The sequence below is a fragment of the Hoplias malabaricus genome, chromosome X2, assembly GCF_029633855.1.
Source record: "Hoplias malabaricus isolate fHopMal1 chromosome X2, fHopMal1.hap1, whole genome shotgun sequence".
Classification (NCBI taxonomy): Eukaryota; Metazoa; Chordata; class Actinopteri; order Characiformes; family Erythrinidae; genus Hoplias; species Hoplias malabaricus.
This window is the reverse complement of record NC_089819.1, coordinates 15,087,929-15,103,614: the sequence shown is the minus strand read 5'-3', so window position 1 is coordinate 15,103,614 and position 15,686 is coordinate 15,087,929. Positions and strand designations below refer to the sequence as shown.

The 15,686-nt window shown below is 37.0% G+C and overlaps 1 protein-coding gene across 6 annotated transcripts in view; it reads right to left on the bottom strand.

Moving 5' to 3' along the window:
• The window catches only part of LOC136677178 (adenylate kinase 8-like), a 29,721-nt gene that overhangs the window by 11,459 nt on the left and 2,576 nt on the right, over positions 1 to 15,686 (bottom strand). For 4 of the 6 annotated variants that reach the window (XM_066654622.1, XM_066654623.1, XM_066654625.1 and 1 more), the window contains exons 3-10: positions 15,379 to 15,557; positions 15,201 to 15,285; positions 14,714 to 14,763; positions 14,454 to 14,564; positions 13,780 to 13,848; positions 8,510 to 8,591; positions 6,737 to 6,808; positions 5,148 to 5,351 (exon numbers count right to left, since the gene is read on the bottom strand). In XM_066654622.1, coding sequence (XP_066510719.1) covers positions 5,148 to 5,351; positions 6,737 to 6,808; positions 8,510 to 8,591; positions 13,780 to 13,848; positions 14,454 to 14,564; positions 14,714 to 14,763; positions 15,201 to 15,285; positions 15,379 to 15,462 — 757 coding nt within the window. In that variant the 5' untranslated portion in view covers positions 15,463 to 15,557. The remainder of the gene's footprint in view (positions 1 to 5,147; positions 5,352 to 6,736; positions 6,809 to 8,509; positions 8,592 to 13,779; positions 13,849 to 14,453; positions 14,565 to 14,713; positions 14,764 to 15,200; positions 15,286 to 15,378; positions 15,558 to 15,686) is intronic. The other 2 variants (XM_066654621.1, XM_066654626.1) reach the window with 1 other exon arrangement.

The following is a 15,686-nucleotide window of genomic DNA, read 5'->3' as shown; positions in this document are numbered from 1 at the left end:
AAATTGTTGCTGTCAGAACGAAATCTCCAAACAAGCAGCTTCACAGCAGTAGGACAATACATTCCCTTGTATGTCAATAAGTCAATGTAAAAATATATCAGCATTATTTAGATTATGGCATAATTTAGATTGTCTGCATAATTTAGATTGTGATTTATAGTGTAAGTTACATAAGTGGGCATTCTGACTTATAATTTTTAAAAATGTAATTATTGTTTTGTTGTAGCTTGTGCCTGTAATGCATATTCCTTGATGTGCTTATGAGGGCTGTGCACTGGAAAAGCTAATGTATTTTTGGTAAATGATGAACAACTGTGTCACATAATAAAATCAACTAATCAATAATTAACTGTTAATGTTGTTTAACTTAATTGTACTCAGTATATCAGTGCCACTATCCTAAAGATACAGGCCACATGTTACACAGGCAATTAGATTATTTACCAAGGACAGAAGACCAACCAGGCTTACTATGTGCCCAAATGTCCTAGAGGACCCTCGACTTTCATAGATTTTTGCCAGAAGCTGAGGTTTAAATGTCACACTCAACCCACACAACCAGTCAAGACAGCGTTAAGGTTGTCTAACCCAATAACTGAAAAACAATAATGGTATTGGTATGCAGGTGTGAATTTATAGCCAAGGAGTGATTCTTTGACTCCCAGAACTGATGACCTACTCTGGCAAAGAAAACTTATCAATCTTATCAGTCCTCAAAATCTAAGAAAATATGTATAGACTGTGTTTCAATATTTCAATGTTAGACTGTGTTTCATCTTTGTTGGTTAGGATACATTTCACTGTGTGGCCCATTTATTTAATTTCTGGTCAAAAGAGACATACATGTTATATTCATGAAACTGAATACTACACAGAAAACTTAAAAGACAACTTATTTTAATATCCCAATTTTTGTTATAAAATTTATATAGTGGGCCCCACAGTGGCACAAGTAGTGTCATTGTCACACAGCTCCAGGGTCCTGGGGTTGTGGGTTCCAGCCCTGTTCCGGGTAACTGTCTATAAGGAGTTTGGTGTGTTCTCCCATTTCCCGCATGGGTTTCCTACGTGTGCTCCAGTTTCCTGCCACGGTCCAAAAACACGCATTGGTTAGTGGATTGGATACTCAAAAGTGTCCATAGGTGTGAATGAGTGAGTGTGTGTTGCCCTGCAAAGGACTGGTAGCTCCCTCCAAGGTGTTCTCCTGCCTTGCACAGTGATTCCAGGTAGGCTCTGGACCCACTATGACCCTGAACTGGATGAAGTGGTTACAGGCAATGAATGAATGAATGAATGAATTTATATAGTGTTGCACTTGGACACACTTGCACAGATGACCAAGCAAGGAGACTTGTCTTCAGTTTGTAAAAGAGATATGAAAACATAATTAGTGTTTGGTTGTATTTTTTATTCTTGTAACCCAAGTAATACCCAACACACTCAATGTCTGGGAGATACATTCTTGAGCAAATTTCATTTTCTCAGTAACAGCTTCTTGACAGCTACTCAACCTTCCACAGCATAGCATTGAGTTGTCTTCTCCCATTGAAAGGATGGACATAAAAAATTTTAGCCTTCCTGTCCAAGCAAAAGGAAAAAAATCTATTTCTTACTGTAGACTACAATATTACTCCTATTTCTCAAAGATGAAAAGTTTGGGCACTGTTTATTTAATAACCTTAGATAAGTTCAATTTTAGATCATTTAAACTGAGAAAGTTAAGCACAGAATCATATCTGGCCAAACATAATCACAGAAAATTGTAAACCCTGAGCTAATGAAGAATGAAAAAAGAGGAGAGAAACAGTGCCTTAGCAAAAAAACTTTGCCTGCCATCTCTGCTTTAACACGTGACGATCACAGCTATGCAGTAACTGTAGCAGCTAATGATATAATAGATGTCACATGATGTGTACACACATATGGGTAAGCAGTAGGTACTGGGTGTTTGTGTTGTGGGGGCTCTACAAGTGCTCATGCCCACAGGACCACAATTCATTTATTCATCCCTGAAAATTGCATACAAATGTAGACATTGTATGTACAATGCATTTCTTTAAAAATGTTGGTCCAGTTTTTGTGTTTTGATATATCCTATTTATGAAGTCAGCAAACTAAATGTAATGTTGTTAGAACTTATCCTATTCCTGTATTCCTAAAAGCAGGGTTTCAAAATGAAATAAGAACACAGATCTTGGCTACATGTTTAATGGAGCTAGATAATAAAGCACTTATGGAGGACAGTGAGAGTTTTCCTTTTGAATGCCAATTGCTTACAGTGATCAAATAATGTTATATGAATATTAGTTAACTAGATCAAGTACCATTAATAAATCATTCAGTATTTTACTTTACCTGCCACGTGGTTAACATCTGTTAGCAGCTGGGCCTCACTTGCAATACTGCCTAATGTGTGCTAATTAACAATGGCCTAATTGTGACTAATGAGTCTCTTTCATCCCATGCTTTTTGCTGTTTTAATTGCAAGATAACAACTATGATAAATGGTTCATATGCAAAACATGTTAATGCGCTAAAAGGCGACGGCGGGGGAGGCTAGCAATGTCGCAATCAAACCGCATGCTGAATTAGCCAGAATCAATATTTAAGATGACAGCTTTATTGCAGTTTATGGCTCGGTCTGGAGTCATGAATGTTTTATAGCAGAGAAAGACTCCAAATATTTGTTTTATTTCCTCCGTTTAACTTAATCAAGCGAGCTGGGTGTGATTAAATAAACATAGCGACAGCACAGCACAGTGGCCCAAACCTTGCATTTTAAAAATTAAGCTGAAATCTCAAAGCCATTAGTGGAAGGGTGGAAGAGTTGCTCTCTTGGTGCTTTACATGTGAATGCAATGCTAATGTGCTAATGATGGCTGAAACAGTGTTATGAGGGCACATTGCACTGTATGTGGCTGGCAATGAATATGAATATGAATATGAATTAAGAATACACTGTATCTACTAAAGTGGGGAGCAGTACAGTATGTCAATGGTCTGCCATTATCCTAAAACATTGTGCTATAATGTTGCTAAAAGTTCTATGTGCACAATGATATTGTATATTAATTGGTTGCCTCACACAGTTGCCTAAAACAGTGGACATCAGACTGATATTTAGATCTGACTGATACTTTAAAATTATATCTCAAATTAATTTAATTATTATATTAATTATTTTATATATTATATGTAATTATTATTTTTGTATACTCTGCAAGTACAGAAGGATTGGATGCCAATGGATAAAAATGTCTGCATTATTTACATTGTACTAGATTTTTATTTCATTCATTCATTGTCTGTAACCACTTATCCAGTTCAGGGTCGCAGTGGGTCAGGAGCCTACCTGGAGTCATTGGGTGCAAGGCAGGGGTACACCCTGTAGGGGGCACCAGTCCTTTGCAGGGTGACACACACACTCACAAAATTACTCACACACTCACACCTATGAACAATCTGAGTAGCCAATCCACCCATTAGTGTGTGTTTTTGGACCGTGGGAGGAAACCGAAGGAGAACCACATGGACATGCATAGAACACACCAAACTCCTCACAAACAGACACCTGGAGCGGGGCTTGAGCCCACAACCCCAGGACCTTGGAGCTATGTGATAGCAATAATACTTATTGTGCCACCATGCTGCCCTGTACTAGATTTGGTATTATGTAAAAATAAATGATAAAATGCTATTTATATGTGGCTCCAATTTTTGCGTTTTCTAGATGTTTTTGTTTCACCATTAATATCAGGATGTATGTCCTGGAATAATATCAGACACCTGCTTTGGCTCAGATTTTCCATGTTTGAACCTCAAATTCTGCATAAAAAAAGGACAAATGAAGGCTGCACAATAGATTGCTTTTAAGTCATTGTCTAGGTGTATAATATTAATATATTATACTTTTTTCATGTAAATCTCTGATGATATTTTGATGTATAAGAACACTAATTATCTCAAATTATCACTTATTGTCTCAAACTAATAAAAGCCTTCAGAGTATTTAACAATAATGATAATAATAATAATACTTATATTGAATCACCAGTGTGTTTAAAACATTACAATGCTAATTGCAATTACATCTAGCAATATAACTGTAATGCTAGCATTGATCCATAGCAAGCAGCCTGACTGACCATAACAACAACAACAAACACACATTAATATTCACACAAGAAATGCAGGACTTATCACCTTTCCAAAAATACAACCTCACTTTACAGTCAAAAGACGTATGCAAAGGAGAGTTAAAATATTCAGCAGACACTACTCTCCTTTTCCCACAACAAAAGGAGGGAGAAAGTGACAGAATTATTTTGTCAAGTTGAGTGGTGTAATATTGAGACAGGTTGTACTGGGCTGGCTTTAATGGCTCTGGTGAAGACTGCACATCATTCCGCAGGTCCTCGTGGGACAGCAGGTGCCTGCAGCACAGCCTGAGGCAAAGTCCCCCAACCAGCCGCCCGCCTGACAGTCCAGCCAATCACTGCCTCTCAGTGGAATGGCTGTACTGTTGACCTGTGACCAGAGCTTGGGTCAGTATGATGGGGTAGTACTGTAATACTGAGAATGGGGAGTAGGAAAATATACGGTAGCGACATGTGGAACAGTTTAAACATAGTTATGGAATAAAAGCAAGATGGGGACAAACATGTACATGAAACATATATGATATCTGCTTTAACCCAGAGTTCCCATAATGATTCATCCCAAATTCTGTATAAAAAGCAAAAACTAGCAGGCCTCCTACTCTGAGCATGAAAGCTGCACAATATATGGCTTGTAAATATTTATTAGGGTGTGTGACAGACATGTTGTTATCTGATTCTCAGACTCATTAACAGAATGGTTTGAAAAAACCAAATATATCCGCCAGTTCATGCCCATAGTTTATTTACGTAATAATGTAAACAGGAGTTAGGCAGAATAGTTAAGCTTTGTTCTTATTAGGTAGGTTACAGTTGGAGATTTTCACGCTAAGATAACCTCGTATTAATATATCACACTATCATGGTTTTAATTGCCGGAGTCAAAACAAAAGAAAGCAGCCTCCACTTCTTAAAAAAAACGGTTGAGAAAGAAAATCTAATTAAATCTTTTTTTTTCCAATAGTGAATAATCTAGTAGTGAAAACTCACCTTGGGCAAACACATCAACATGTGGCTGATCCACATCAATGATCTTCAAACAGCTTTCATAGGTGTGTTGAAGTCCGTGGGCTTCCCTGTGGTATGCCTGTACTTGATGGTATATTGCTTCTTCCGAGATCAAGCCCTGTGGCCTCTCGAGACGCTGAGACACCTCCAGACTGTCAGGCCACATGAATGTTAAATGATACACATCTGAAAAATGTAACATAGGAAAGAATGAGTTACAAACATACTAATACTAATAATTATTACTCTATACATAGTTTAATAACATAGTTTCAGTTCTCAGGTCATATTCAATGGGTAAGATATATAGTACATGCATGTAAAGTAGAACCAGGTATTCCAAACTCACTGTCCATTTTATTATCTCCATTAACCATATAGCTGCACTACAACTGCAGATTGTTGTCCATTTGCTGGTCTGAATACTTTACTTCCATTTCCATTCTGCTTCTCAGTGGTCAGGACCACAACATAGCAAGATTTATTTGGTTAGCTGAATCACATTAGGCACTTCATTGACACTGATGTGTTGGTGGTATGTTAGTGTGTTTTGTGCTATGAGTGAATTAGACACAGCAGTGCTGCTAGAGCTTTTAAACACTGTGCCCACACCCTTTCCATTATATTAGACACACCTACCATACTGATCTGCTTTGTAGATGTAAAGTCAGACCCGACAGCTCATCTGTTGTTGCACAGTCTGTGTTAGTCAGCCTCTAGCCTTTCATCCGTGCTCATAGGACACTCTGTGCTGGATATTTTGATTGATAAACATTTCTGAGTCCAGCTGTGACACTGAGGTGTTTAAAAACTCCAGATGGAAAACAACATGAGCTGCAGTCTCTAATAGTATGACTACATATGGTACATGGTACATAGTAGTATATGGTAAGTGAAAATGTGAAAAAAGTGAAAAATTTGTCCTCCACCATTTAACCATTACCACTACATTAAATTTAAATGTAGAAAATGTGTAATTCGCCTACATATTTTAGAAAGGAACATTAAATGGCAGCATCTGAATTACTAACATTGGGGTCCCCGGTTACAGTCATTGTCACTTTAAAGAAATGTAAGTTTGCAAGGTGCTCTAGGATGCACAATTTTATAACAAACCACTCTTTGATTAAATTATGCAGATATGTATAAACAGAGCTTTGTGCATCTTTGTGAAGAGTCCAATGGAGTATAAATATGGAGGTGTACATTTTGTGGGATCTTGTCACTGTAACTACATGCAAAATATTCTATAATTTTTTTTTAAACTAAAGTGAATGCACCTTAAGACAGCAGTTAAAACCTATATTCAAAAAAAAAAAAGAATGGCAATTACATAGACAGAGTGCATTCATTCTTTAACAAATCTGGGGGGAGCAAGAGCTTTTGTTCATTATAACATGGCTTTGCTTTCCCTAGAGGACCTACTGCGATGGTTGGGTTTCAGCAAACAGGTCATGTTTGGTTGATCTTTACAGTTTATGAAATGCATTTTAATTGAGGTTGTGTAATGGTCATTGCTTTCTCAGTCCACCTCTCTGTACTGAAATCTATGTTGATGATTCAGATAATACCTCCTGTCACAGGGTCTATTCTCTTGCCCAGACTCCTCTCAATCAGGACAGCATCAGGCGCCTGCAACATCACTGGGACAGAACAACAGTGTACATAAAAATGACTTAGTTTTCTAAGGCCACATAAATGGATACAGACTGACAGTTCCACACTTTCATAATTTACACATCAGTTTTAAAATAGCTATGTAATAATTCATAGTTCATATTTACTAAGTAACAATATTTTTTTCATAATTGTTACAGAGCTGTACTAATAGTACTAATATTCATCACTGTTATGGAATATTAACGTCCGTATTCATAGTAGTTACTGGAAATAAGTTTTAAAATTAATTTAAATTAATGTAATTTTTACAATAAACAGAGAAGTGTATATTTTAAAGGGGACAAATTATACCTATTTTGTAATAGGTTCAAACAACCAGTAATACCAGGATCAAACAACACAGTACCATTCTCACCCTGTCTAAACAGCTCTGTTCAAATTGTTTATCATAATATGTTAACTTTAAGCTTTCAACTGTAAACAGCAAAAGAGGTGATTTATTATATATTTGATCTGAATGAAAGAATAATGAAAAAAATATTATGTATGAACAATCCCCAATTTTACATTTGATGCCAACAACACGTTCCAAAACGTTTGGGACAAAGGCATACCTCAAGTGCCCTTTCTTTTAACAACGGACAATGTTTGGGGACTGAGGAGACCATGGGCCGTAGTTTTAAAAGTGAGATTTTTGCCCATTCTTGCCTGTACTAGGATTTCAGCTGTGTAACATATTGGGTGTTTTTCATTTCCTATTGCACCTGGGTGACAGGTCTGGACAAGTTTAGCCCCTGGACTCTTATTAAGGAGCCATGCTGTTGTAATCCATGCCAAATGTGAATTGGCCTTCTCTTATAGAAATAAGCAAAGTCTTCCAAGAAAATGTCTGGATTTAGGTCTAAAACATGCAGATATTGTTTAGCTTTAACAGTGCCTTCACAGAATTGCAAGTCAGGTATGCCATGTGTACTAATACACATCCATACCATCACTGTGCTGGACATTTAACAGTGCATATATAAAAACCCGTAAGGAATTTCAAATTTGGATTAATTGGGCCTCAGGACACTTTTCCATTTCATATCAGTCTGATCCTAAAATCCTAAAAGAGCTCAGGCCAGGAGAATATGGCAGCATTTCAGAATTTTCATTTTTATATGGTTTCTTCTTTGTAGCTGCAGTGATTGTGTAATAGGTTTACAATAATGTTTTTTGAAAATGTTCCTGAGCCCAAGCAGAGACTTTCTCTACAGAAATGTTCATTCATTCATTGTCTGGAGTCTACCCAGAATCACTGGGTGTAAGATGGGAACACACTATGGCACTACAGAAATGTGTTTGTTTAAATTCATTGCCATCTGAGAGCCTGAATATCATGGCCACCCAATACTAACTATGTATGTTAAACGTTTATTTTTGTAGATGTATACAAGTTGATGATACAAGTTTACTGGTCATTCTTTGCTGTTTATTTAATTGAAAATATAACAAATGCTGAAACAGAAAATTCTTTTGTTTTCTCTTTTTGAAAAAATGTGCAAGCAACACATTCCAAAAATATTGGGATGGGATATTCATTGTATTATTTTCATTTGTCTTTGCAAAGCATTACACCTTTTTGGGAAATGGGGTTGTGGTATTGTTTGACAAAAAAAATCTTTCTATGATGCACATTGTGCATCACACAGTGCTCCGTTTATGTTTTTATGTTTATCACTGACCAACATGTTCTGGGGCAATGCCAGCCTCCTGGAGACAGAGAGCCTCTTCTCGGGTCTTGGGGATGGCATCTAGCACCCAGCCCTGCAAGAGTAATTTTATATGTCATACATACAGCACATCAGCAGCTGATGAGAACATCTTAGATTTGATGTCAGCATTTCAAATTTTACACCACCCATATGGTTGCTTTACTGGTTTTCAAAACAAACAAACATTAAGAACACCTTAAACAAACAAACAAATAAAAAACCCTAAAAAAAATAAATGTCTTGGTGATAAATAGTTGTTTAAAGCAGCTAATGGACACCCGATGTATAATTCATACAAATTGTGTCCCTGTATGGGACCAAGAGAGCTAAAATAATGAACACATACATTTATCTATAAATGTAGGGTAAAATTGCCCTATATGGAGCTTCATGCAGTGAGGCAAAAGGAGGGTTAAATCTATAAAACCTTGAAAATGTGCCTAATTCTCCAGCTCCTCTCCTTTGCTTCTTACATGGCCATAAAAAGAACATAAGAAGAAAGGGAAAAATTGCATGCATATCATTCATTAGCTACAAATCCATAAAAAAAATCTCTCTCTAATAGTCTCCTAAATCCCAAGGCTTGCTGCGCAATGGTGCGGTAAAATAAAGAAGCCTCAAAGAAACCATCTCCCTCAAGTGCTTGTTAGGGGCCAACTTATTACCGTGGCGAATAATCTTAAAATAAATAAATATATGCAACAAACATTTATAGATCTAAGTATTATCAGAGGAGCTGTGGGTTTTTGCTGCCGACTTGCCTGTGCCTGTTTGAAATCAGCCTTTGTTTTTTCTCGCTTTGATCTTTAACAGCGAACCTATCCTTTGCTTCACCTGATCTCAGTGCGCGAGTTTCCTCCCACTTACTTTCCCATTAAGCATTTGATTGCCTCTGTGGCTGTGAGGCCCATGGGCTGGGCCCGCTAACTTGTGCTGCACACTGACTTCGAAGCTTTGCATTAAACAGACCTCGACGGAAAAGAGGCTCACATCTTACTGGCAAAAATCCTCCATCTGGCACAAACAGGTCAGCTGTGAGGACACTTGATTATTTGATTTTGAAATTTAAAGCAGTGAATCGGGAAAATTCATTTTGAAATTCAACGTAATCCGTAATTATTTTATAAGGCTATATGAAAGAGATGATCCATAAGATTATTGTCATAAATAAACAATGTCCAAAAAGCTGAAAGCTGTTTCAACTGGAAGAAGCCAACTGAATGATGTAAGTCTAAAATTGTGTGTATATTTGTAAAGAGACTGTTAGGGAGAAAAGTAAAAAAAAAAAGAAGAAAATTTGGAAATCAATCAAAGAAGACAGTGGTGTTCTCAGATCAAAAGGCCATCTACCTCCAACCCCAGGTCTTAATAGCATTGATGGTGTTCAAAGCAGAAATATTTAACCAAATTACAATATTGCATTTCTAAAGTGTGGACAAATACGCTTACAGATTTTTGGGACAAAATCCAAGTCTCCGAAAATGACATAAAGGCATAGAGCAGACAAAAAAATTGCTAGTCGAGAGTGAGTATGTGGCATGAATGCTTGAATTACAAGCCATTAAGAAATATACATTAAATTTTGGCTTATCTGTAAGCTTCTGTTAAATAAATACCCTTTCTGCTTTTCACCCTACTGCAAAATGAGCACACGTAAACACATTTTTAAATAAACAGTTAAATAAATGGCATAGTATTATGGTCTTGTGAATCCAGGTGTGTTGGAAAGGCAAGCAGTTCTTCAAGAACATTGACCCGGAGGGGATGGGGGCTGAAGGAAAGATCCAGGCCAGGTCCCAGGCCTGATCGAAATTGTAATGAGACTTTTCATACACACACACACACACACACACAGACACACTCACACTCACACTCACTCACTTTCTCTCTCTCTCTCTCTCTCTCTCTCTCTCTCTCTCACCCCCTGTCCCCAGAGCCCCACAGCGGCTTGCTCCATTCCTTTTCATCCGCACATCAAAAGGCGACGTGGTGTTTGGGCGCTGGGCTTTGACAGAGACCTTAACACTGGAACATCTGCAGCGAGGCTGCGTATCACAGGAGGGACACACTCACAGCAGATGTCACCCGCTATCTCAACAGCAGGCACGGCACTCAAGCGGCTGCCACGACCCAACTTAACATATACACACCTGAACTCCGTATACACACCTGCTGGGGTCCCCACAAAAAGCCTTGACTTCTGACTACACAATTAGCCAATTAATCCATCCTTCTGCTAATCACACAGCCATTGTCTCTGTGTTATTATTTATTTTGTTCCTAAAAGGCTTTGTCACGTACAGATTGCCCTTTTAATATGTGACTGGCCCAGAGTGTCTCTTCAATGTCATTCTTTGTATAAGCTGATAGTACACCGACAGGACGTTTTTATACTTATATTGTTGTATTAAGAGAAAAACATTTAGTTTTTAGTTTTAAGACAATTTTCTTAGATTGATTTGAAAAAAAAGAGAAAGAAACATTATAATATATTCTACAAAGACAGAGATAGCCATGTCTGTAGCAGAGATAAATTAAGAACTGCTAGAGCGACATGTTATACCTAACAGCAATTCCAAACATTGACAAATTTAAGGATTAAATATTGTGCAAAGGTCAAATTTAAAAACATACTTTAATGTGAAAATGAATTCCATGTGACTTAAAACAGCAATCTGATTTGCAAACATTTAGGTTATTTGCACAAAAACCTAAACGACTGAATATAAACAGTTTTGACCTTTTACATTTATGATGTTTTCCACACTTTTAAAGTTGGTTGTTAAAAGTTAATGGCATTTTAAGCTTCACATGATAAAATCAATCCCAAAACACATTCATTGAGGAATAGGGTCTAGACAAGCCAATGTTCTGAGAAGACAGGCAGATTTTTTTGATTTGCAAATGTTTTTTTTCTTTTTATCACCTTCCTAGAGAAGGATTTTTGAATAATTTATTTTCCTTTTAACATTTCCCATCCAAGTGAATTACATTAAATCAAATTTCTCCAGAAAAGGTGATCTGACCTTTGCAAAGTACAGTATTTTACAGTAAAATTACTTGAAATAAGGTTAAACTGTAGCATTTCGTCAAAAAGGCAGTAGATTATTATATGTGTAAACAACTGTTTACAGAAACAAATAACAAATTATTTTCATTAATGTATTTATTTAAGTGAGAAGCACCTCAAATGCCGACAAGACTCATCCTTATTTTGTGTCATCATGTTAGCAATCATGTTTTATATTTTTGTATATGGATTAGTCATTCATATATTTAAGGCAAATAAATGACTTTATATAACACAAATTCTTTACAGCTGTGTATAATAACGGCCTTTAAAGACAAAAAAAGTATTTAATAAGTTAATATATTTCAGAAATGATTTAAATTTCAAGTTTTTACCATAAGAGATGAGGAATTTTACTGTCTAATTTTAAGAGGAGGGCAAATGATCAAACCCTCTCACCTTGCTTCATGTGCTTTAATCAGAAAAACATTTAATTTTAAATAGCACTGAGTGGCACAGCAGGAAATAACAGCATCATAGAAAAATATTATTTGCATGAAGTGTCAGCTGAAGGAAAAACAACTCTCCAAATCCTATTACATTTCAATTGCAAACTTTCCTGTATATATCCCCTATCTCCCTAAATATAGAATTAAAGGCATTATGCAAATTCTAACAGTCTAACTTTATTTGGAAGTCTCATTAGGAATCTGGATGACTGCAACACTTGCCACATGATCTTTCATTCCTTCTCTCTTTTCTTTTTTTTCCTCCAATTTACTTTTGGGCTTCTTTTCTGGTACTGCAGGGGTATTCATTAAGTTGATATTTCACTTTAATTCTCTATTCATTACCTGTTCTTCCTAACATTTCCTACTCTCTTGATTTCCCCCTAGATTACAAGTCTAAAGTTTTACAAACAGCAGCCTCATGAGAGCAAAGAGGAAAGAGGCATACAGTAAGACAGTTTGTGAAGAAGTGACAGGCAGAGATGAACTAGATGACCTAGATTAGGCATGATTAACATTCAGTGTTTCTTAATTTGAGAAAAAATAAAAAATACAGGTACAAACACATGAGCATACACATAGGCGACAGAGGCACAGCAATTAAGCTTAGCTACCTCTCTGCTTCAGTGGTAGTGCAATGTGTCAATCATTCCATTCTTTAGCCCATTAAAGTGTGTGCGAAAGCACGAGACCAGGAGATGAAGAAGCATCATGGTGTGACAGAGGCATTTGCAGCCCAAACGGAGCACTGATTGAGATGGTTTGTCAGGTGTCTTCATCTACAGAGAAGAATTGCCTCCGTTTCTCGCTCATTTCGTCGTTCTTATGCAGATCAGAACAAGGCGAAAAATAATTAAATAAGTTGATAAATAGCATCAGACAGTTTGCCTGCAGGGATAAACATCCATTACCAGATTAAAAGCAGATACTAATCATAAACTACTGAGATTAAAAGGGGAAAGTTAAAGGATGCCAAGTGGAAAAAGTTTAGTAATGAGATTCAGGGCTAAGTAAAGCCATTTGCAGAGTTAAAAAAGGAATAAGAGGAAAACATTGTTTGCAGCTTTTAATGATTTACATATTTCACTGCACGCTCGCACAGGAGAAACTGACACTTCAGAGAACGGAGGGATCAGGAGGAGAGGGTGTTGGGACGTTTCGGAATGACAGGCAGACGGACTGCATGATGTGATGGTGGGATAAAAGGAGGAATGAAAGGGTGTGGGGTTTTTGGGCGGACAGCTGGATGGAGGACTCTTTAGTAGCGTTAGTGGGGAGATCAGGTGAGCGAAGAAGGGTGAAGGGCCCAGTGATGAAAGGGTCCCTTAAAAAACACACACACATGCGCGAATGCACTAGAAGTCCCTTGAGACCACCGCTTCTGGTCCTCAGGGAACACACATACACACGTGGGTAATTAGCTTATCATAGAGCACTCACGTAAATACACACAGAATACCAAAGAGATGATTTGGACATTTGTTGTTGCTTACAAAACCGTATGAGAAAGATGTATGATGTGCATAACACCTGTGCGTGTGCTTGTGTCCATCTAAGCTGCCTTATGATTTTAACATTTGGCTTGCAATATTTTGAACAGATATCATTATACAATAGATCTTGCACATACATTTCCAAAAGACCAACTGTGCTTGAAACCAATAAATTCACCAGACTCACTCGGACGCTGCTTGTCAAGAAGGAAAGTCCACAGCTCTTACCCGTCGTACACAGTCGACTTTTGACAGACGCTGCTGAATCAGCTTTATCCAAAGCTCCTGTGGGATCTCCTACAACAGAAAGAGTTTATTGAAATATAAAATGCTTAAAATGTGCTCAGATAAAATGTTGTCTTATTTGCTTAATATAAATGTTTCAAATAATTTGATGCTGGAAAAGAACAGGAACAAATAATTCTTTTTAAACAAGAATCCGTTTTTAATTACTAACTTTTCAGAAACCATTCTGATTTCTTGATTTCCATGAAAATAATAATGACTGTCTTTTTTGACTGTTCTGATTTAAAAATCAAGGCCACGCTGAGTTTAAGTGTGAAGATAATTAGAATAATTAAGCCATTGGGAAATGCTTTTCCTAAGCACGCTTTTCTATCTTCCTGCTATATTCAGCCTGTCTTGTCTAGTGGCTAACTAGTTTGCATTCAATTTGCATGAGCAGACATCAAACAAAATCATCAGAACTGCTTCTACCGCTGATAAACCTTTTGTTTAAAAATTAAATTATGGTCTTTTCTTGATTTGGCTAAAAATGCAGACATCTGTAAATCCAAATGCTGACTGTATCACTCAGTGGTTTACTTTAGATTCTTAAGTTTTCGAGCTCCATAACCATAAATATATTAACACATGGAAAAACAGGAGTGATAAAGCCCCACCTGATTATTCTCGGTGTATTCCTGTGCGGCCCTTGTCAGATCAGAGTCATCTTTAAGGATATTGCTGGCAGTTATGTGGATCGCACTAGTGTGTTCGCACAACTTTTTAGCCTGTGACAAATAGAAATGAATCAGCATGCCAAATAAACAGATGAACCGAATAGACCAATCTCACATAAACATCTTAATAATAGTCAGTCTCCTGGATATTACATGGTACATTAAAACAGAAATGCTTTTTTACATTAAAAAGCACTTACAATGGTGCTTTTCCCTGAAGCAGGTGGTCCCAACAGCACTATCTTTGGCACTAAAAATAGAAGTGTCTTTAGATCAGTGTCTCATCTGCTGAAGACAAATCTGCTCATCTGGAATTTGTCAGCATTAGATTAACAACTTTTAACTAAACTGAATTCAAGAGTTCAAATTAAATCAGTTCGTTTTGGCAAGTTCATCTTAAATATCACCTGTAATTTAGGCTCTTTCTGCAGTGCAGTGGTAAGAGAGTGCCCTCTAGTGACACATATGGAATGGTTTAAAAATAACAGCTGAGCGGGTCAATACAGTGCTGCTGTTGTTAGGACTTTGCTTACAAAAACATATTGGGCAGAAGATTTTTATTCCAATTGTCAGTTTCACCTTGAGGGATGTGGCAGGAATGTAACAACACAACAGAAGATTGAAGAAAAAGCTGGTGAATTCTAGGCTGATTTCTAAATTTGATTGTTGCACAAACCGAGTTCTCACCTTCTGTGTTTTCTCTTTTCAGCATTTCAATTAAGTACTGAATTGGATCTGCCGGTTTATCAACAACAAGGTTTCTCACAAGTGTCTGTGTACAAGAAAAAGAAAAAAGAGCATGGGAAAATATTTATTATTTTGGAAAGTACGCTGATAAAATACTGGACACCAGGGTTTCACTTACATGAATAAGGTCAAAGATTTCATGTTTCTCTGCATAAATATCCATGTCAGGAGGAATCCTCAAAGGTTTGGCTGTGGCATCCATCTTCAGCAATGATTATTTACCGCAGCAGCAATGAACTGTTAAAGAGCAGATTACATTCAGTTTGACTGTACCTCAATCGAGCCTTGCATAGAAATCTGTTGATTTTTGAAAAGAAGAGAAGAGAATATTTGGATGAGCTTATCAACACTTGCTATTTGTGTAAAAAATTATTTTGAGATATTATGACTAAGAACCTGTGGAACAAAATCAAAATAAAGGTTATC